The sequence below is a fragment of the Neospora caninum genome, chromosome V (assembly GCF_000208865.1).
Source record: "Neospora caninum Liverpool complete genome, chromosome V".
In the NCBI taxonomy this organism is placed as follows: Eukaryota; Apicomplexa; class Conoidasida; order Eucoccidiorida; family Sarcocystidae; genus Neospora; species Neospora caninum.
Window position 1 is genome coordinate 1,572,578 of NC_018391.1, and position 22,311 is coordinate 1,594,888.

The 22,311-nt window shown below is 55.7% G+C and overlaps 3 protein-coding genes across 3 annotated transcripts; 1 reads left to right on the forward strand and 2 right to left on the reverse strand.

Moving 5' to 3' along the window:
• Positions 1 to 1,201: 1,201 nt before the first annotated feature.
• On the reverse strand, positions 1,202 to 6,641 carry NCLIV_014010 (conserved hypothetical protein; the record flags this gene model as incomplete). The annotated part of the gene is made up of 10 exons (XM_003881591.1): positions 1,202 to 1,372; positions 1,480 to 1,582; positions 1,763 to 1,847; positions 3,167 to 3,281; positions 3,595 to 3,649; positions 4,741 to 4,813; positions 5,343 to 5,433; positions 6,001 to 6,098; positions 6,318 to 6,411; positions 6,624 to 6,641. 10 exons carry the CDS (start codon positions 6,639 to 6,641, stop codon positions 1,202 to 1,204), a joined length of 903 nt encoding a protein of 300 aa, XP_003881640.1.
• Positions 6,642 to 9,100: 2,459 nt separating this feature from the next.
• Positions 9,101 to 9,904, forward strand: NCLIV_014020 (Peroxiredoxin-2E-1, related; the record flags this gene model as incomplete). Its single annotated transcript, XM_003881592.1, has 1 exon — positions 9,101 to 9,904. The coding sequence occupies one exon, from the start codon at positions 9,101 to 9,103 to the stop codon at positions 9,902 to 9,904; it is 804 nt and encodes a 267-aa protein (XP_003881641.1).
• A 2,022-nt stretch (positions 9,905 to 11,926) lies between these two features.
• Positions 11,927 to 19,504, reverse strand: NCLIV_014030 (putative 30S ribosomal protein S1; the record flags this gene model as incomplete). Its single annotated transcript, XM_003881593.1, has 7 exons — positions 11,927 to 12,256; positions 12,624 to 12,899; positions 13,306 to 13,425; positions 14,224 to 14,477; positions 14,776 to 15,231; positions 15,758 to 16,838; positions 17,441 to 19,504. 7 exons carry the CDS (start codon positions 19,502 to 19,504, stop codon positions 11,927 to 11,929), a joined length of 4,581 nt encoding a protein of 1,526 aa, XP_003881642.1.
• Between the last annotated feature and the right edge of the window lie 2,807 nt (positions 19,505 to 22,311).

A 22,311-nucleotide genomic window follows, 5' to 3' on the forward strand; every position in this document is an offset into this window, starting at 1 on the left:
CTATTTCGCATCTTAACCAGTGTACTTGTCAACAGCTACGTTTTCTCTACCTGCCAGCCGACTGACTTCGGTGTACAGACAAGGCATCAGGCATCTGTGGAAAAGAGGCATCCACTGTTCGGATATTTGGGATCAGCGATATATCTGCCTGCCCCCTACTCTCCCCCCCAACGGCACCCGGTGACGGCAGCTGTCAAACGCAGGATGGGAAAACAGGCTCGTAAAGCTCCTGAGAAGCACTTGACTGTACCTGAGGACCTCGAGAGATTCCCGAAACATAACCAGTGACGATATACTCTGCGCAACGGAGGCTGAAACGACATCACACAGTGCTGGGTGATGGTTAACTAATTCTGCTACGACTGACTGACAGTGTTGCCGCGAATGGCTTGCACAGCTGTAGCCGCACCTAAATCCCACCTCCGTTGGCATCTGGCCAGCCTCGCCTGGCGCTCGCAGTGATAAAAAATCTTGCCAATTCCGTGCTGCACTACGACCAATCGGAATATCGATTAGTTCTGCTGGACGCATGACCTCGCGTCATGTGGAGCGAGAGGAAACTACTACTCAGATGCTAGTATAATCAGTACCATCGTACTGGGAGAGGTAATCTCAGAGACAGGATTACTTATAAGCTTTTAATAAACAGGGGCTTACGCCTCAGGATTGCCACGATGCTTGCCGGACAACAGCGTCGTTTCATCTATCAGCGAAGTGCCAACGACCCTATTCGTAAAATAATTTATGTTCGCTTGCAATCTATTGATGGATTTTCCGCTTTTACATAATTGATCAAATACGAGTATCTCGCAACGATGAGACAACCTGGACATCTATGCGAGGCAATACGTTCTATGACCACGAAGCCGACCAGAGCAGCGTGAAGGGTAAATATGTGGCGCCCGTGGTTGTCATCCCCCACGAGCGAACGTTGAGGCTGCGCCGAGGCAACGACAGGAATTTGAAATGCACCTACGCCTGATTTTATTAGGCATATCGTCCACCCTGAGGCCAGTGTATATGTCGACAGGCGCCAACAAAAGCATTCCCTTGAAGTCGGTAAAACTCAGTGCAATTCCAGAGAGAAGTACTGTGACACGTACACTGTGGTGTTCAACTGCACCTCCTGCTCGACCATACACCAGGTTCGACAGGCGCCTTTCTTGAACGGTGCCAACAAAAAAGCAAACTACATCATTATCTAATCCGAAGCCGAACGCTGTCTCAGTGCTTTGACATGAATGTATAAAATCACCTTCTGTCCCCAATTCTGTTCCAGATTATAAGATACATTCCGCCGGAGCTGAAACAGGAGCCTGTTGCGAACGCCGCACACCATTTTCGCCACTTTATCATCCTTCACTAGAAGTTCCTGAAAACACCACAGCTCAGCAGACGTCACACAGCAAGTACAGCAACCTTAAGAACACGTAAACTGGAGCTTGTGACGACGAAGGACTCTATTAAAAAATGCCTTACTTGCTCGATGATGAGCGATCCGTCCAGGCGCGGTGTCCAGCCGATAGTCTGCTGCTCGATCCGGTACGGAACATCTTTATTGAACCAGCAAAACAGATACGTCCTGCACAAAAGAAAGCACATGGCAACAGCACGAGTCGTATTTCTTACCACAGGTGGATCAAAGACTTGTCGACGCTACACAGCCTGAATAAACGCCATTATGAGCCTTGCACTCGGTTACGTTATCTTTTGTGGGAGTCTCGGTAAGAGTCAGCATTCAAACGCTGACTGGCAGACAGACCTCCCGCGACTCTCGCTGCTAGAAACATCTGCCCCAGTTACTTTATAAGCTCCGCCACCTGCTGCACCTTCGGCAGCGTTGTTTTCTGCAAGACAAACGACGCACACATCAGCATACATGTGCGCACCCTGTGAAGATATACGCATCATGAAAAAGGATGTAGCAGTCACGTTCACACAGATGCGTACCTCCATGCAAGCGAACGCCTGCTACGAAGATGGGGCTCTGTTACAGTGAACAGGAAGGACGCACTGATGTACACGTACCATTTCCGGTGGATACGCCCACACGCTCCGCTTTGCCCGAGAAAAAAGATGGTCCAATAGAGGCTGGAGCCCGCGGCAGTTTTTCGCCGACAGGTGAAAAATCTTCTCGAAGTGTCCATGGGCTCTGCACAGCAATCAATATTGCGGCACGCTTTGATGCATGCTTTCGTAACAGCCACAGGACACGAGTTTCCACTCCTCGGAACGGGGTTACCTCGCAGGAAGCAGGCTGTATTCATAACTACCATTTACACACGAACTCAATTTCGACGCAACAACTGGGCCTGTGCTATCGTGAAAAAAGCGGATGCTTGGTGCTCCCGACTCACTCGAATTCCTTCGCCCGTGCATACACCCACTTGGGGTGAGAGGCCAAGTCAACCTGAAGCATACAAAGACAGCTGATTCCACTGGGCGAAAAATATAATTCCTGCTTCTTTGAAAGTTTCGCTAGGTGGACATCAACGTGTACATGACGACCGCAGATAAGTGAACTTGTTCGTTCCAATTGCTGTGCCGGACCGATTTAGACTTGGCCGAACGGTGCCCTACCTTGTTCAGGCACAAAAATACTGGAATTCCCCTCGCTGTCGCACCGATTTGTGTTGCTTCGTCACCCTCGGCGATGTCGTTTCCATGCTTGTGTGGACTTAGTAGACCTCCTGCGATCCCGACATCTGTCCTCCTCATAGTTGCGAGACTCGTCGAGATCCTTGGCTCTGTGTCACAGGGGGGCCACACATATGGCATGCCGAGTGTGAACGAAATAAGATGGTGTTACCAAACTACATGTGTTACCTAGACAGTCAAGAAGTGTGATGTTTGGTACCGGAACTTCATCCCCCTAACCGATGGTGGCGGGAACCATCCACACTGGCCCGGAGTGAAGCAGGTGATTTCCAAGAAGACGCTATTCAAATTCCGCACGATGCTGTTGTCGGCGAAGCGGTGAGCGGGCGCTCAACCAAGCTTTTGCACACTGGAGAAGCGCCATCAGCCGCGTAGCCTCATATCGATACTGGTGGCACATCCGCTTCCCCTTTGCTCTAGCTGGTGTGTGGTGGCTTCCAGGACAGCTGGTTTGACCCCCGTGAGTCTTTTACAGCCAGACAATGTAACACACACCACCGGACCTCACCCAAAGCACGGTGAATGAGTGACGGTTTCGGTGCAATAGTCGTGACGATATTGAACACCTCTTGCGTAGGCCGTTTGACCGCGTCGATAACTAGCAGAGCAACATCTGCGTCCTCCTGAGAGCAAAAAAGCAGATCTCGTCTCTTCCTCGTTTGTATGACCTTAATGTACAGAAGAGGGTTCCGTTCCGAAGTTTTCCGGAGTCGCCTCTATCTGCAATGACGAGACAGCACCAGCAGCAGAACACGTGCTGACAACGCGGCAGTGTAGTTTTTTCCAAGAATATACGCTTGTTGAAGCTCAGAGCGCCAGACGACTCACGAAACCTCTCCACGCGGCGCTGACAAGCTCCCGGCAAAACTTCTTATTGCGATGCGATTCGACGATGCCTGCACACACAATGAAATAGAAACTGAATGCGTGCTGTACCTGCGTGTCGACGATATCTTCATCGTTCCACTTCGCGCACAAAAACGGCGAGAGACTGCTCACCCCTTCGGAAATGAAGGCATCCTGGACTCACTCGAAGGAGCATTATTTTGCTGTCTCAGCAGCTGCTCTACAATATAACAGACACATGCAGTATTCTTTCCGCCCCAGGCAGCGAACAGCTTATCCTTTCCGCATCAAAGACACGTTTTTTTTCTTGAATGAATTTTATAATTGAGGTCTCGCATTTTCATCTATATGCAGACTGTTTCATCTCTGTGGAATCAACAATTTTCCCAACGCGAACCGTACCCCTAAGCCCGTAAATAAACATTAGAACGCACATCAACAGGTCCTCCGCCGTTGTGGTGACCAGTTCCATGCTCTAGAACTGATGTGTCCACACGGGCCCCCGAAGGCAACAGCTAAGTCAGAAGTCTGCTTCGTTGCTTGCGCGTCGCCGTGCAAAGGGTTCGTACCAGGCACATCGAGAAAGACAAGCTGCGTATCATCCCGTGTTATAATACCTCGAATCTCGCTCCTGAGAAGAGACAGCAGCGCCTTCCCACTTGGGGCATGAGTTGAGGAACATCTGTCATGCACTGCCACTGGATTGACCAGGTGGTCACATTTGCGACATAGCTTCCCTGTCGTTCTGGTGCGCCAGCACACCGTTTGGAGAGAGGAAACAGTCACGCTCGCGAAGAGCATGCAACGGCCTGCGCGAGGCACACTTTCCCATGTCGAAACCGAACTTGCAAGACTGTGACGCTGCAATGTGTGCGATACAACAACAGCCGGTGACCCCGTTTCCACCCTGCGCAAGGAACCGTGGTGCCAGTACTTGCCGCCTCGACTTCTTACGCGTGAGCGCGGCTCCAATATAATACAAAGCAGCACATAAAACGCCTCAGCCACTGTGCGATCCACTTGACGCAGCAGCTCACACCTTTCCCACATCTCAGTGTATTGCGCTGGATGCCCCCGAAGTGTCCCATGCATTAATCCTGCCACGTGGAACGATGACTTTACCTAGACAAGAGAAAGACAGAAGGGCGGACAGTGAGCGTGCGCACGTCGCACCTGTGCTCATACCAGCTACGCCAGATCACATGGGACGAGGACCACGACTTTTTTTCAGCGTACCGCGTTGTGTTCACCTTCGGTGATACCGCACAGAGCTTCTGGCCGATAAGGGCATTCATTAACGAGCTCTTTCCTGACATGACACAATCAATGTCAACGCGCAGGCAATCACATACCAATGCTCCTGTAACAATGCCTGCATTCAGCCGACAGGCTCTGAATTCCCCATTCAGCGACTCCACTTGGCCGGCGCAGCTATGGTCAGCACGGTCAGCAGGGTCCACCCCTGTTCCGCCGTTGGTGTCAGTTCACGATCCCTCCGACATCCTACGATCATCACAGCCATCGCATGTGGTTGCATCCCAAACCCCATTTCGAACTTGTTACGCGAGGATCGCGGCAACACTCGCGCCATCGCATCTTCTGAGGTGCGTCCATGCTCACGCCTGGGGAAAGCTGCCGCTTCAGAGAATCGCTTGAGAGGCGCCAAAATATCAGCCACCCCCTGCTCCAGTGATCATGGATATTTCTGCGGTGACACCGCAGCCCTGCATCGTGTTCGACTCCCGCCAAACCACATGGAGCGCAAAGCTGCCCACGAAATAACCCGCAAGTGAAAGATCACCAAGGACAGAGACTCGTGTCAAAAAGGTGAACTCTACCTGCGTTAGGAGGACCGATGAGAGCTATCCGGAGTGACTTGGCGCATCCACTTTCCGGCTGAGGGGGGGGTTCCCAGCTACTGAACTGCGCCTGATGTTCCACACCAGAAAATGCACGGTGACGGACAGGACAGGGCGCCTTTAAATCGAATCACCGAGCCCCATCCCTAGTTTTTAGTACAGAGAAGTTGCAGGCGGTCGCGCATCAGACACCGCGAGTACCACAAGACCGCAGGTGGCATCGCACCTGCAGAAACACGACGGGCATATGCCCCACTGGCGGATGTAGGAGCGTTCCATATGGATTACCAGTCCATGAGCAGACGGTTTCGCATTAAAGCTCTGCTGGTGAAGCCGTGCCTAGGCGCGTGCACAACCCACGTCGGGCGCATGCACTCGGCCATTCGTCGTCTGTGCCTTGCCTTCCAGTTCCGTTTGCCAAAGGCTCGAGCTGGTCGCCGACTCACTCTTCGCTAGAAAGCGACACTGTGTAATTGTTGCCAGCAGGTGAAAGCCATCAGGAGTTAGACAACGCGTCTAGCGAAAGCGGTCAGAAAAGATGCTCTAGGAAAATACCCGCACGCCACTCCAGAAAGGGAGACGCGAATGGAACTTGAACGTGTCGTTTCCTTCCTCCAGGAAATATGCGTGCACGTACCTCGAGAGGTACCGCTCCTCTTGATATACTGCCGGGGCCGTAGATGGGATTGAGGCGGTGACGCTCGCGGTCAGATGCGATCTGGAAAGGCGTTTGTTCTGCAGCATGGGAGACAGACGAAAGAACAAGCAGATGTGGGACTGCAGTGTTCCACACCCGCTCGCCAGCACCGCATACTCCACAGTACAGAATCTCCTAGTGCCTTCTGGCCTGTCGAGCTACTTCCCGGTACACGACACTGCCCCATCGCAACCGCATGTGTGCTGGGGGCCGTCCGAGACAACCGCTCTCGCACTCGACCTGAAACGTCTCCTCACCCGGAAGTCCAGAGGATGAATCGTCCGAATTAGGTGCTTCCGCTCCATCTCTCGTAGCAGCGACATCCAGACTCTCGGCACCAGCAGGCCGTATCTGAAATACAGCATGAAGAAAGCCGAAAAAGAGAGCGACTTCTGGCGACGTAATTACTGCGCCGTTGTTTCATTCGGGAGCTGGTGACGGGAGCGTTCAGGTCCTCTCCTTGAAATGTGTCCTCTCTTGGAGTAGGCACACAGTGAGGAAGCTCTGCTGACCGGCCTGCAGTTGATGCGCAATGCTTTCCTCAACGCATGCGCCTCGCTCACTTTCTTGTATCTGCTCATGATGGAAAATGTTCGCGCATGCGCTTCGCCATAAAGCTGCCGCCTAGCGTCGCCACTGAGCCTTGGCTGAAGAGCCAGCTTTGTCAGCAACGACCGGGGTAATCTTGTGTATTCGCCAGGTCTTGGAGGTATCCTGCAAGTAGGGCCACCTGGATGCTCCTCCCATCGCCTAATGCCTCCGCAGACCTCATGATGTGCGACCTCAAGGCGAGATGCACTTCCACTGCGTCTGCCGGAGACTATTTGAGGGCGGGAAGAGACTTGGGAGATGTCCATCTTTCTGCGACAAGTGCGGCACAGCCGGAGAGTTGTCGCCCAAGACGATGGGCCACCTTCAGAAGGGACTGGACATGCTGCTCCGCCAAGTCTGAAAATATTTGCTGCACGCTGTGTGGTGGTGCGGTGGAAAAAGCGTCGGCTTATTCGCACGGAAATCTCGTTTAGGCTGCTGCACGGAGGTGCCAGCAACGGCTGAGCTCGCTGGATCAACAGCCCCATGTGGAAAAACAGGGTCTACTCACGAGCCTTTCACGACACATGCACGGGCAAGAGTTACTGTAGCCGGGCGTTTTCGATCGGAATGAGAAACTGCAGCAAAGCAGGAAAACACCGAATCCGCACCCAGACGCGATATTCCGATCGTGAACCCCCCCCCCCCCCCCACAGGTTTTGACAGCAACGCAGACTGCCTACGCGACGTTGTCTAACGCTTGAAGCGTCGGGAAGTAAGGCGTTCAGAACAACGAATACTGGGTCCGATCGTCAAATGTTCGCAATCGTGAGACAAACTTCTCCCAGCGTATTTGGAGCAACGTCGTTATTAAAGCGTCATCGAATGTATAGAGTAGATGCTAGCCGCACACCACCATTTGCAAAGTATCAGGTGTCGATCAGTGAATATCTCTGAGATATTTTTTGCTGTTCGGGGGCAGTTAACAGAGAGGATCGATTGAAGGGAGTGGACTCGCAAAAAAAAGTATGCCGCTTTCCGCCGATGGGGAAGACAGACCTGACCCATAGGGGTTCAGGGACGCGACTATTCGAATTGCGTACACAGCAGCCACGGCACACCACAGCCGGTGAATAAAAAGTTGATTCGGCGCCGCAGGAGCGAAACCATGCAATGTCTTTGCTCTCAAGTTTCGAAAGGAACAAAAAGAGCCTCACATGTCTTCCAATGAGGACGGCCAATTGAAGCCGCATGCACGGAAAGTGACGCGGTGAGAACATCGATGAAGGACTCCGTTGGGGCTCTGGACTATGGCTTCACGCTTCCTGGACGTACACTGCAACCGAGTGTCGGTAAGCAATCACCAAGAAATCTCGTGTACCTGACCTTCCTCTGATCGATGCGGCAAATTCCAGTCTTGACGACTCCTTGCCCGCTGTGGCTCACCGTCAAATAGCGCGCCCTGTTGAGTGTAGAACGGAGCCCCGGCCAACCCGCCACGCTGTGACGTGGTGCGCTGCAGCGTGAGTGGTGTGCGCGAGGTCTTCACTCTCTGTGTCTCGGACCGACATGCTGGAATGTGTGTGGTGATTCGTCGCCGTAGAAAGAAGCGCTTCTCAGATCGTTAGTGAGAACCCGCGTGAGGCGTGCCTGCCAGTAGAGTTTTTTGAGCCTTGGTTTCCGGCGGTCCTGGTAACTCAGCGACGGGATCGAAGGAAGTCAGTTCGATGACTACAACGGTGCACGTACTCGCCTCTTCTCCGTAAACGTGGCAAACAGTGGTCGGCAAGAGCGTACACTTCTGCGTCAGTGGGACCAGCCGTTCCTCGGGTTCAGGTCATTTCTGGTGCTTGCTCACCTCTGGCGCATACAGCCGTAATTTTGCAAGGCAGGCCTCACACAGTGCCTACACAGGGGACGCCGGCAGCTGCCGCAGCAGAGGGGGGCCAGTGCGGCCGCCGGAGCCCCCGTTTGTGTAGCGTTCAGGCAAAGTCGCTGTGTGTGTATAGATACAGCTGGTGCGGAGGGCCCATCGGGACAGTTTGCCCAGTCGTTCTTCAAACTCCAGCGAAGACGCAAACCCAGCACAGAGTGTGTGACCTAAATAAAGCGATTTCCACCCCGCTCCGTGCCGTTATGCGCTGCAAGTTGCGGCAAATCTCACTTGACAAATCGTCCTCGCGCTTGGTCGCACAGGTTCCTTGCGGCTCTGATCGTGTGGCGGATCTCTACTGTCTCGTTGTGTGAGCGCCAGAGCGGCTGCACACATTTCCACCGTTTTGCTGTTGCAAGTTAGCAGCTTCAGCGTGTCCATATTTGTCGCCCTTCCGGGAAACTAGTGCCATCGCGTGCGATCCGCGAAGCTCAGGAGCTGACATTCACCGCCCGCTAACGCGCCGGTTTCACCGAGGAATCCTTTTTTTGGCACACTTCTCGTGCATCTCACGCGTATACCGTTACTGGTCCACAGTCCGCCTGTATCGGACAGGTGTTGTTACCGGCCAATACCATGGCGAAAGTGGTGTGTCGCCGTGCAGCAACGATGGCAACCTTTGCTGTCCTTGCCACTGCTCTGCTATGGAACTTTCCTACAGGTTCCTTCTCTTTCGTCATCGGCACGAAAGCTGTGGGGAGTGTTCCACTTGCCCCAGCAGCATCTTCGGGGAGCATGTGCTCCTCAGCATCCAGCGGTGCGGCAAGCGTTTTCTCTTCGCGCGTTCTTCAGGCAGCGTCAGCCGTTGGTGCTGGATCTCTGGCCTTCGCACGAACGAAGGTACTCAGTGAAGGAGATCCTGTGCCAGGGTGCGTATGGAGGGTTCGTACTGCGGCACCGAATGGAGAAAAGACGTGGGCAGATCTTGAGTCAGATGCGATGTTCAAGAACAAAAGAGTTGTCGTTTTCAGCCTTCCCGGAGCGTTTACACCGACTTGCTCATCAAGGCATTTACCTGATTTCGAGAAAGAGTACGAATCTATCCTTTCTCTCGGCGTTGATGAGGTTTACTGCCTATCTGTCAACGACTCCTTCGTAATGAACGCCTGGGCGTCCAGCTTAAACGTGAAGAATGTCAAGATGATTCCGGACGGCAATGGGTGCTTCACCTCAAGGATGGGCATGCTGGTGGACAAAACCAATCTCGGGTTCGGACCGCGATCCTGGAGATATGCCATGGTGGTACGTGACGGCATCATTGAGAAGCTGATGGTCGAACCGGAGAAGCGCGATGACGCGGAAGATGATCCCTTCGTTGCGTCGGACGTTGGAAGCGTGCTTAAGTATTTGCGTGAAGCTGCAGATGTGAAAGGCGCATAGAAACGGGTGGGATTGACTCAGATCGTCGCAGTTCAGCGTTTGCTGCCGATTCTGTCAACGAATTGATTCAGAAGTCGTTACGTGGAAGCATGTCGCTGAGATAACTGGTGTCATCTGACGTTTGCTTTGTCAGGTGCAATCAGGGTCCAGACGGCAATCGTTTTTGAAACAAGTGGACCCGTTTAAATTCCAAAGAGATCTAAGTAGCAGGCACCTGATAGGCCGCACACACAGCTCGTCTTTGAAATGAAGCTGGTTGCGGGACCCGGCAAATTGCGGCGCATGAGTCGTTTTCCCGTCTAACTATGGAAGAGTCACTAGGTCTTTTGGCTCGAGCGCTATGATGGGTGCTTAGATCGGAAGCAATTCCCCTCCACAGAGCAAAACACTTGCGGTGTAGTTTCTACTCTGAAAGTATACTAGAGAGAACGCAACAGGATTCCACGATGGAGCGGCGCAGGCGCGCTGCGAGGGAGTATGTCACGGCAGCGCCAGCACACCGTTTCGCATATACGCACCACAATGAGTACGCGTTGGAGCTCTGTGCTCGGTTAGGCTCAGAAAGTGCCCCGCAGAAACTGCATACATGCCCCGGTTATTAGCGTTTGAGAAGCTTGTCCGTGAAGAAAACAATCTTGGGTTTTAAGCAGGCACCCACGCTCCCCGACACCGCTTTCCTCTTTTTACCATGAAGACTCATCCCACGTTAGCCGCCGTTTCTGCTGATCATCTGTATCATTCCTTTTCGCGCCACCAGAAGCGCGGTAGAATTGTGCTCAGTGGACACTGAATCTTAGGCGGAACTGCTGGTGAATCAGCCGATCAATGGGTCGGATCGGTTGCCTTCCCGGTGTCAGCAATTTTTTCCAGTATCAGATTGGAATGGAGAATCGAGAGGAGCAGCACAAATCCTGTGGCCTGCACTCGTGAACGGCATTACCCCGGCCTCGCACCTGGATTCCGATGAAGCGGTTGTCAATCCTCGTGATGACACAGTTGGTATCCGATGGTATCACGTCTGCTCTTACTCACTTTGGCGGCACTTCCGTTATTGAAAGAATCAGCCAGATCAGCCTCTTGCGCACAGAGGTCGTATGTGACGTACACCAGCGTACCGATGTTCCAAGTCGTGTACCTCACTGGGTGAGGGGACTGCACGTATGTGCAGATCCCCCCAGCGGTACCCGGAAAAGCGCCAGGACAGGAATGATTACATCGCGCAGGCGATCGGAAGGGACACTCCCATCCCGTGTAAGACGGGAGTCGCTGCTTCAAACTTATCTTGAGCAGTCGGGATGAGCCGCGGCAGCCCTGCATCCATCAACGACGGCGGAACGCCTGAAATCTCCAAAATGTAAGTGAATCAGCATGCGATCAGTGTGCCGGCTGCGGAGTTCGCGGCAGACGCCTCTCAGCACCATATCAGGCCCGCAACTTCAACATCAGAGAAGCCGCTAAAACGAAAGCATCTTTCGTGTAAACTTATGCGAGCATTACTCTTTGGTGAAACGGTGCAGCTTCAGAAAAGTCGGACACTTCGGAGGCGCAGTGAACGCAAACGCTGGTGTTGGTTGGAATTGCAACGGGCCTGAAAGCTACATTTGGGATGTCTCGCGCATCCAGGGTCCGCGGTGCCGGATCCATTTCGATTCTGGTGTACTCGCGTGTTCGTTTTCTGCCTAAAATTCTCCGCTTCTGGCTCTGGCTTCAGTTTGGCAACAAGCGCCACGTGCCGTCCAAGTGCCTGACGCGAAGGAACGTCAAGGCGTACTCAAGTATCTCCTACCCCACGCCGTCGACCCCAATGGCCCAGCAATGGAGTCGCGTTGCGACCGGAGTGTGTGGCTGTGTATCCTATTTGTGCAGTGGGAACTGAGTTCACGCATCTCGTTTCTCCCACAGAGAATGGTTCACTCTGGATTGGGGGTGAAAAGCATTGTGACCCTCCTGACACGGGCAGCAATGTGTCTGGTGCATGTGCCTGTTTCGTTGGTCTTCGTAGGAGAGTCTTCCCTCCATCCTTTACTCAAAGAGCCATTCATCCGTTTCCCACTCCGCTTCAAACACAGAAGGCACATTCCACGCCCCCTTGAGCTGGATGCCTGACGCTTTTACAGCTTCCAAAACTTTCTCTCTTTCTGCGCGGAACAGTTCGATTCCAGATGGGGTGCCCTCGTCTACACTCTCAACGAAGCTCTTACCCATCCCCCGGGATCCGCTGCTCTTTCGGCGTCGGGCTGCTGCCTTCTCGAGAAGCTTTCGGGAGAGCAATGTCATCACCTTGCTGTCGTCGTCGCCGATTCCTTTCCACAAAACATGTCCATCGCCTGACTGATCTAAATTGTAGCTGCGCTGCAGAGATATTGAACGTTCACACACCACAGCACACGAGATGTCTATCCACACGATGAAAAATGACGACCGATTTCTCCGACCTTCGAGTGACGCTGAAGCCTTACACGCTTGACGTTTCGCACCCAGGTATAGACAGGAGCGATTCCGCACTGAGGCATCGTATAGACCAGAAAATACAACCGAACGCCTGGCGGAACTCTGAAACACGTGCTGCATGCCTCTGCTTCTCCGACCACTGCACCACACTCTGTAGGTTAACGAGTATAGCGCGTCCAATTGATGCAGGCATTGTGACCCCTCGGAAGGCAATTTTACTTGTGTCGCCGACGTCACTTGTTCCTTCAGTTTCAGGCACTAGACTTACCGCATAGCTTGTGTCAATGTGTTCCTTTTCTTCGTCGCTAGCGACCGAGTCTCCTTCGCGTTCCCCTCCAGGTCCGAGAGCTGCAGCGGGGTCCAAACCGAGGGCGGCGATCAACTGGTGCGCCGCCTGACGTCGGGCTGCCTTCTCTTCGCGCTTCCTCACAGCGTACATTTCGGCCGTGTCCATGGCGGCGTCAAACACAGCTTGAGAGTCCCGCACCATCTCACCCGGGTAGCGCTCCAGAAGCTTCGTGGTAAGAGCGATTTTGCCTGTGGGCTGTGAGTAGATCAACACAGCAGACGAAAAGCTTCTATCAGGCACTACAGCCGGTGCCCATCTGAGGCGGTGAGTCTCCCCCGACAATTACTCTGTGCTCCCGCCGATCCCGAAGCAGAAACGGATTTCCCACTCAAAGGCCATCTGGCTAGGGCCGCGCCTCCCTTGACGGCCACTGAAGGCGCAAGGACCAAACGAGCGTCACGGGGTTCCGTCGCTGCAGTGATTCTGTGTCTCAAGAGCCATATCGCAGCCCTCAGAAATGAAACTCGATAGAGACAGGCAATCGATCGCGTGACACAGGGTCGCCGCCCACACCATCTGGCCGCGTAGCGCCCCCCCTCCCCCCCACTACCAAACGGCAATGGAAAAACCTTCTTCCGCAGTTTCCCTAGCTTGTCTATACCTTGTCGTAATGAAGGACGAGAGCTCGGACTCGAGATCCAAGAGGGAGAACGTCTTCCAGCCTTTCCACGCGTGCGGCAGAGACCTCGCTGACGTGGAGCAGGCCGCGGCACTCGCCAAACTGAAAAACAGAAAGTTGAAGGCGCATGCACCATTCACAGAGGTGCTGGGTCAAGCTCACAGCGTTCTTTGTTCCTGACTCGTCTCCATACCCACACACCGTCGCCTCGCAAACTGCCTAGTCGCGCCTGGACTGACGGGCCGAGGCAGCTTGCGGCGCACTCAGCGCACCACATGAGAGGCTCCACAGCTGAAGGCGTGTAGCAGAACTCGTGAGCAGGCGACGCGCAATACTCGGTCGACCTCCTCCCGCTCAAGACGGCTGCCGGAGGCACTGCACAAGCTGGCAGGTTCCGACGAAAATCGACTCCGAAGGCCGTTCGACGCGATGCCGTGCCCACAAGATGTGAGCGCGCGCGCCTACGCAAGCGTTCAACTCTCCCCGGCGCGTATCTCGATTCCCGTACAGAAAACTTCGCTGGTAGCGTCCCCAGTTCCAGTTTGGCATCATCTGCGTCGCGTGCAGTGTCTGACCCGCCTTTCTCGTGGCTTCGCCATGCCGCGCGCGGGAAAAGGAGCATCTCGTGTAACAGAGCCAGTTCGCTCCAGTGCATGCCAAAACCAACGTAAATTCACAAAGTGCTTCCAAATCGTGGGCACTCAGGAGACATGTACATTAACGGGATCACGGTGCCACAGAGAAGGCAGCCAGGCCGGGAGAACTGCGTCTCCACTGTGCCGGTTCCGTCCAGAACGCCTTCGGGGCGCTTGCCGCTGGAATTCTGATCGGAAAGACGCCTCCGGTGGAGGCGCAGCACGTGGTCGCGTTTGCTGACGAAAATGTGGATCTTCCGCTCACCTGCACCATGACGCCGAATGGGTGAATTGACACAACTTCGCCTTCCACGACTTGGTCTGGCTTCACGCGTCTCATCTGCTCGCGAATATGCACAATGCGGCTGCTGACGAGAAGTCGCTGCTTCTCGACGTCCGCCTGAAGCAGTGCAACGCGCAGTTGCGCCCCCACGAGCTGGGGACCCGGCTTCACGGAAGTCGGCAGCTGCGATGCGGGCAGAAATCCTCGGAGTCCGAGCACGCGGACAACGACCCCACCTAGACGCACACACGCAGGAAGTTGGCAGCCACACACACACCCACGTCGGCCACAGCAGACAGGGGCGCCACCGACGCGCTGTTGACGACCTCGGATCGATTTTTTTCCGCAGATCCGAGTGGAAAAGAGGAGCCGAGCGTGGCGGCGCGCGTGGAAGTCCGAGTGTACCCTCTCCGGAAGAAAACGGCGTGCACCCGCAAAAAACGAGATGCTTCACTCGGCGGCAGAAGCAGACTGACTGGAAGCAACGGGCCGGAGTCTCGTTCTGGACGTGGAGGAGGCTCGGTTTCTGCTGACCTTTGTGCGCGTGGAGTACCGTAGCCGTCAGAGGCTGGTCCTCCCTCTGGAGCGCGAGAAGCTGCTCCCAAGCGGCGATCCGGCGAAGCGTCTGCAGCGAGAGAATCAGTTCTGCGTCTCCGACTTTGATCACTTCGCAGAACACCTCGTCGCCCACGGAGAAGAAAGCTTTCAGTCCGTTCTTGGGGGCCTCCTCCTCCTCCAGGAGGACCTCGTCCAGCCTCAGTTCTCCCTCGCACACGTACCCAACGTGGATGTACGCGAAGGAAGGCGTCACCTTCACAACTTTGCCTTTGACGAGCTGCCCGGGATATACCTTGAGAGAAGGGTACCCGAGGCGCCGTTTCCATTCTGCTTGCATTGCCTCCTCCATCTCGGCGAAAATGTCCCCGACGGGACGAGGTGCCGAGGCATCCTCGAGAGATCTCCCACCCGTACCGAGACGCCCGCCGCCGTCTGGACCGGAGGCACGAAACACGCACGGCATCCGCAGAGCAGAGAGACACAGCTGTAAGCCCACGCGGTTACGCAAACGCATGAGCGCGCCAGGCCCCGCGCTGCACTTTTCTTCATCCCCCAAAGAGCTACGATATTGATCCCTTAGCACTTAACTCAGTGAATTCGCGCATCACTCGACGCATATATTCGGTATCCTGGTCAGTCGATGATTCTAGTGAGGGGATGCGCCGGCACACACACCTAGTTTCACGAGAAGGCGGCCAGCTACTCGAGGATGGCTGAAGCGCCGCGCAGCAAAAACGCATGCATTCCCAAAGGCTCAACTCGCGAACCAACCACGAGCATTTTCACGGCCTAGCTCCTCTGATGCCTGACGGCGCGACCGTCCGTGCCAGTGTGATGAGTGCTTAAATGGCACGGCCCCCTGTGCAGTTTTTGGAACTGCATTTACGCATGCACGCCGTGCTGTGGCTTATACCTGCGGTCGCAAGAGTGGTGTTTTCAGCTGACACGTCTTGCCTACCTGTTCTTTCGGTGGCATTGCGTGTGCCGTCGCTGGGTGCTGCCGCCGAAACTTCTTTCTCCGGCGCTTGTGCAGCTTCGTTGCCCTCGGACTCTCTGAGATTCTCCAGGCCCCGCGGGCCCCGTGCCTCGCTCTCGAACGTATACAGGCCGGACGCTTCGCCCAACTCTTTCGAGAGCCGCCGGAACCGGTCCACAACCATCTCCTCGTGAGTCGGCGCCAGAGCCTCCAGGCTGCCCATGAGCGTCTGCTCTGCGGCCAGTTCCTCCGCACCGTGGCGTGGCTGCTCGCGGTGTTGCCTTCCCACGATGCTTTCCCTAACAGTGCTCCCGTCGGGTGTCTTTCCTCTGCCTCGTTCCCTCAGCTGTTGGAGGTTCAGGTCCTTTTCCTGTCTCAAGAGCTCCGTTTGCCGTTCGTCTCTCGCGCGAACCACGTTGGCCTCCATCGTGCCCATCATCGAATGGTGCTCCTCATTGTCCCGTCTGAGCTGCTCTTTCCTGATTTCCTCGCGGAGAACCCACTGAACCGCCTCGAGAGCCCTCGCGCCTATGCCGCCCTTTGCAGCCGCTGCAGCGCCCTGAAGAAGCCTCGCCGGAACAGGCAGCGGATCAGGTTGTCCCCGTTCCCCATCTCCCGTCTGTTTCGGATGTTCTCTCCAGGTGGCGCCTTCTGCCTCACCTTCTTCCACTGCAGTCCCCTCTGTCTCCGCATCCTGCCCCGTTTCGTCGCCTCCCCCCCTTTTCTCCTCCCCGCCCGCAACGAGTGGCGTGCCTCGGTTCCTCGCCTTCGCGTCAGCGCTCTCCACGACCCTGCGGGCTGCTTCCAGTCGTCTCTTGGTCGCCACCGCGGCGACGGCGAGAACCTCTTTGTAGGACTCTGTCTCTTCCCAGTCTTGGAACATGGCCGGCGTGAACTCCACCGCGTGTCCAGTTCGTGGGGGCGGGCGGCCGTGCGCCGCGTGCCGCTCGCGCTGGGCCTGGACAAGTCTCCGAACAACTTGGACATCTTCGTCGGACTGCAAACCTCGATGAAGGTGACCGAGCAGAAAAGATTCCGAGTCCGCCACCGCACGCTGCAGGAGCTGAGTGCAAGTCACAGATCAAGCAGCAGACGGCCGGAATGCAGATTCGTCTTCGCACAGAGCGCTAGGTTTGAAGCGAAAACGCGTTCGGGGACGAGGCCGAGTCCCAGCGGCAGCGAACAGCGACGAGAAGGTGGGGGGCAACGGCAACAGATGTGGCGGCAGCTCTGCCCTTCGAAGCGTCTGCCCTTCTTCCGCCCCAAAGAAAAGGCCTCAAGGTGTGAGAGGACGACCAGCCACGGCGGAAACGTATCGGATGGATTCGGCCCGCCTCCGCCGTGAAGGCGTTACCCTTGCTTAGTCAGGAAAACAGTGCAACATCTGGCGGCCCCAGAGTGCGCTGCCACCTTTCGCATGTGTTGCCGAGCAGCGCGCAGCTCCGCCGCTCTCCAGGCACACTCCTTTTACTCGCAGTTCCACATGCAAACCCGAGGGGGTCGGACGACTCCGTCCCTGACTCAGGAAACTGCTCTCAGGTTCGACGGAACGGGAAACACCGCCGAGCGTCTCTTACATGTTCTCAGGGTTCAGTGAAAGGACACGACACTCCCGCCGCTCCTCAGTGATTCTGCTGCTGCCTCACGCAGCTTTCGAGTCGTTACCTGCAAAGCACTTCGCGCGTCTGGAGCGGCCATTGCTGGACTGTCGGGCGTAATGTGACCGTATCGGGCAATGAGAGCCTGGACGGAGGAGGGGAGGCCCATGCTTGCGAGCATTTGCTGTTTGGCCAGAGCTTCTGCGGCTTCTCGAACGCGCGCACTCATCTGTTTTTCTGTTCCTTCCTCGCTGCTGCACAAACTGGCCGCTTTCCGCAGTCCGTCCGGGAGGGTTTCGTCTGCGTCTTGTCGCTCCATGTGTCCCTTTGGCGTCTTCGCCGCTGGGTCTTCGCTGCGGCCGTCTCGTCTTTCGCCTTCCCACTGGCTCGGCTCCGTAGCTACCTGCTCCATCGCACGCCTTTCTTCTTGCCATTCTCGGATCTGCAGCCTGGTCGCCAGTTCAAGTCGTTCCCGGGCTGCGTGGGCACCTGTGGGAGCGCTGTGTCTTTCCTCGTCTACCGGGAAGAGGGCTGCCCACGCCTCGACCTCAAGGTTCCTCACAAACCCCCCTGGACCGCCAGCGTCGATGAGCTCGCGGTCAGCTGCCAGGCCGCCTTCTTTCCACCGCAGAGCCACCGCCGGCTTCTCCAGTCTGTCCGGGCGCCGTACAATGAAGCGTTTTGGGACCTTCAGGGTCAAAAGCTTGTCTCGTTCCTCCTCGGTTAGAGCGGGCAGGCGAACGGACCTGCCTGGCTGCAGCCGCAAGCTCTCCACCCATCGATCCAGCTGCTCTTTGTGGTGTCTGTACACCCCGGCGAAACGGGCCCGAATGGCGTCCGGGTCCGTTGCAGCCAGGAAGCCCTCAGTGTCACGGTACGTATGCGGGGTAAAAAGCCACTCGATGTACTTGGAGTCCTGCAACTTTTCCAGGGAAGCGTGAAGTTCCTCGCGAGACGTGGCCGAGAAAATTTCCTCCAACAGGCCGTCGTTTACCGGAGGCGGTTCCATTCGCGGGTAGTGAGGCAGCAGCCGCAGGTACGAGGGGCGAGGGAGAGATATCGGAGAGGGCCGGGAGGAGCGCTCTTCCGCTTGTCCTTGCTTGGTTGGCTTCGGCGCATCTGGAACTCCAGTTAACTTTGAAGACAACTGAGGCAGGGGAAACGGATATGCGCGGCCAGGAGGCCCGACAATCTCCGGAATTGGCGAATACACGCGAGGAGGAAAAGCAGGACGAGAGGAGGAAGCAGACAAGGAGGAAGAAGCATCTAAACCTGGCGGGACATCGGGCAGATTGGAACTGCAGGCGTCATCGTTTCGCGGGGAGGAGTCCGGGCCTCCTCCACGCGACTGTACTTGGTCAGACAAGCTGCCAGCCTGCGAAGCAGAGTGTTCACCGTTTTTCTCTTTTCTAACCGTTCCCCCGGCGGCATTCAGTTCTCGATCTTCGGCGTCGCCGGAGGGGGGGCTTCCCGGCGCGTCGCCTTCCCTGTCTGAGTCTCCATCACGCCCGGCCTTCTCTTCGCCATTCACTCGGGCCAGAGCAAGCGTTAGGCGTCTGCGGTCACCTTTCAAAGGGACAGAGGAGTGCCTGGGCAGACGGCATTTCACCAAAGAAAACCAGGGGCAAGACACCGGGGCCCCGGTCCGCCGCCGAAGAGGCAGTAGCCTGCCAGAAAGCGCCGACAGGTACGCAACTGAGTTCGACCTTGTTCCAGAAACAGAGCTGCTTTGGAACCCGCGAGAGCCGAAAAAGGAAAGAAAAAACAGACACCTGCGGAAAGCAGCAGCCGGGGGCCGCCACACAGGTTTCTGACGGATGGCCCCAGCAGGAAAAGAACAGAGAGTGACGTTCGGCTGGAAGCCTAGAGGAAACGCGACAGTGTAGCGCAGTGTCTTGGAGCGATCTGCACTGTCGGGAGAGGCACTGGAAGCGAAGAGGCTGACGCCGTGTCGGCGGGGATGGTCAAGGTGGACATGGAGGCGGCTCGAGACGCTGCAGTGTTGAGGCAGGAGCCGACCTGTGGCGGGGAAGACCACACTGCCACGGCCCGAAACCACCAGTGCAGTGACGAGTAAGGAAAAGAGGAGGAAGAGACGAGGCACGGCGCAACAATCAACTGAGGCGCCCATCAGGAAGCATACAGTCTCTGGAACCGCGGGCAGCGTTCAAGAGGACATGACGCGGGGCGGGCACACCCCGAGATGGTTCACTTCAACCTCTGGCGATCAGTACCACGCGTGCTGTGGCAGCATCCTAGCGAGGGCACCTAAACCCTGTCTCTGGACAGCCCACGTCGTTCATGCTCCGGAATGCAACCATGAACACTCTGTCAGCCGAGAAACTTCGATGTCATCGAGCGAGCAGACGTCTCTGCCGCGTTCGAAATGCATCCCGAACAATCAGCCTGCGCTGATGAAGCAGTCACGTGACACACGTACACACACCGACAAGAAGCCTCCAGGCAACCCTCTGACAGTGTGCAGCTCAGCGGTTGTTCTGCAAATGCCTGGAACTTGCTGCTGGGGCAACTGAGCATTTGCAGATGCCTGTTCAGTGCACGCGATAAACACGAAGGTGACTGGTGCACAAGGCGGACCATGGCGTGTACACACGAATCGGATGATTTACTCAAAAATTCGTTATTGGCCACGCTGAAATTGACATAGTGGAGCAGCAAGGCTTGGCTCCGAAAGCAATGCGCAAACTGTGTATTGCAACGCGTACCTAAGTGTGGCTCAGATGTGCTCGGAAGTCCAGAGAACACCCTCAACAAACACTGCGCGAACGGCCCACCAGAGGCCAGCCTTGGATCCGAATTCCAAGCGTTTTAGGGAACTTGAGCGATTTGCAGCACACTGTGGCGAAGGTTGCGCAGAAAACGACAAAGTGATGCAGTCGAAGGACCCGCATGCATTTCCCGCTGCCACAACGCTGTCCGGACTGAAGCGATTTCTGTGCAAAGTTGTCTTTCATTTCTGGGACTCTCTCTCGCAACTGCTTGTGGTGCATCTGTCTGAAAAACGTCTTGCACTCCTCAAGCATTGGAGAAAAGGCCGCTCATTCGCCGGGTTGTGTCCGATTTAACAGCCCGTGATCTTCAACCTCTCAACGATATGCTTCTCTGGCGTTCAGTTCGCGCAGTGTGTTGCATCTGTGGCTGTTTATCGACTGCGAAGTGGGAGTTTAGTTGAGGTCTCGATTCGAGGCCGCATATCTGAAATCGGGAGATACGGATGCAGACGAGAATAGCCCTTTGTTCAGGTGTGAGCCATGGTGCTTTGGCCCCACTGAGATGTGGGTCTGGTCGGTGTTTCGATGTCTAGCGCTGTCGTCTTCTGCTTTTGGACCCGTGCACAAAGCTCGCAACGCAGCCGTTCAGCCGTTCGTTTTGTAACTGCTCTCTTGTCTCTATTCGGCCTCCTGCCTGTGACCGTCTTCTGCCAGAAGTTGTGCGTTCGACCGCCATGTGTATATACAGCTCATGTTGTCCGAGTATTCTTCGCTGGAGACGGACTGAGCTTCTGAATTGCTTTCTACACCAGTCCACGGCCCGGCGCTGCGAGGAAAGCGTTTATCCAGAAAAGCGTTTATGCAGAACTGGCGGTTCGCTTTGGCTGCATGTGCATTCACTGCAACAGAGTATCACGTGCTTGCGACTGTGAATGAGTACACTTCGACAGCATGGTTACCCTGTGGTGCCTGTGAAGCTTCGGTGGTCTGCAAGCATGCGGCATTTCTTCCGTCCTGCGGCTCTGGCGTGGTCCTGTATTTTGGCCTTGCTGTTAAAGTCTTCTGCTGCCCTTTCTTGGCGCACGAATGAAGGGGTGACTTCGACACTGGCGGCCACCGGAGGCGTCGCGCAGAGACACCGTCCTCGTTTTGTCAGTGGAGCTCACTTGCTTCAGCCTTCTCTACCTTCGACGTGCGCTGCGTCAGGGCACAATGCAGGAGAACGGCTTTCAACACGCGTGACGTTCATTTTCCGCCCGTCGCCCCCGTCGTCCTCGCCTCCGTGTTTCTCTCTTTTTCGCACTCCGTGTCCCCTCAGACGCAGACCCTGCCTCCGTCTTCCATCTTCCTGCAGCTCATTTTGCAGCAGTGCGTTTCACAGTCGTGCCGACTGGAATCCCTTCTCGATTTCTGTCCGACATGAGAGTCCCCTGGTCGGTCTTCCGGGAACACCTGCCTTCATGTTTCTCGGAAAGTTTCTCGGAAATTCTTGCGCGATCGGTGCTTCGTCGGACGTCGTGCAGGGCGGTCTGTCGCAAAATCGGCAAAGTTTGCGAACGGAGCAGGCTGCAGTGGGTGGCCATCGGCGAACGGCGCTGTCAATGGCGAAGCAGAGACGGTACCAGCGTAAGTGACAACGGAACTTTAGCCCCCTGGTGATTTCGCCGTGTGTAGCGTCTTTGTGTGGTAAAGGGGCATTGACGAAGCGGATAGGAGGTAGGTCGAGCAGGGGTGTGACCTCGCTGAGGCAGCGAACAGAGTCTTTTCAGGATCAGCATGCGGCGCCGATGTCGGAGGCGTCAGCGTATAGTGAATGGTGTTAACTTGACTACCAGTGCGGTGCCGGGGGTCGCTTCTCTCCGGTAATTCTGCGTCCACTGAAAACCGGCGGTGCTCGACGCTGTTCCTACAGAGTTATGCGGGATCGAGTCCTGCAGTAGACACTGCCAAGGCGTTAGCGGGGACACAGGCACACTGCAGCGTTACGAGATACCTCTTCTACTTGTCCGGTTTCTGCGGCTTTTTTTCAGTTGCCACCGACAATCTGTTTGTGGGTCTCCGGGACGCCCAAGTCCAAAGGAATCTTCGCCGCAAGCAAATGATGATCGACTATAGGCCGCTCCGACAGCACTACAAGCATAAAGTAGCGCACGCTACGTCAATGGATGAGCGGCTGGACTGGCACTGCCGTCTTCAGCGCCTGCCA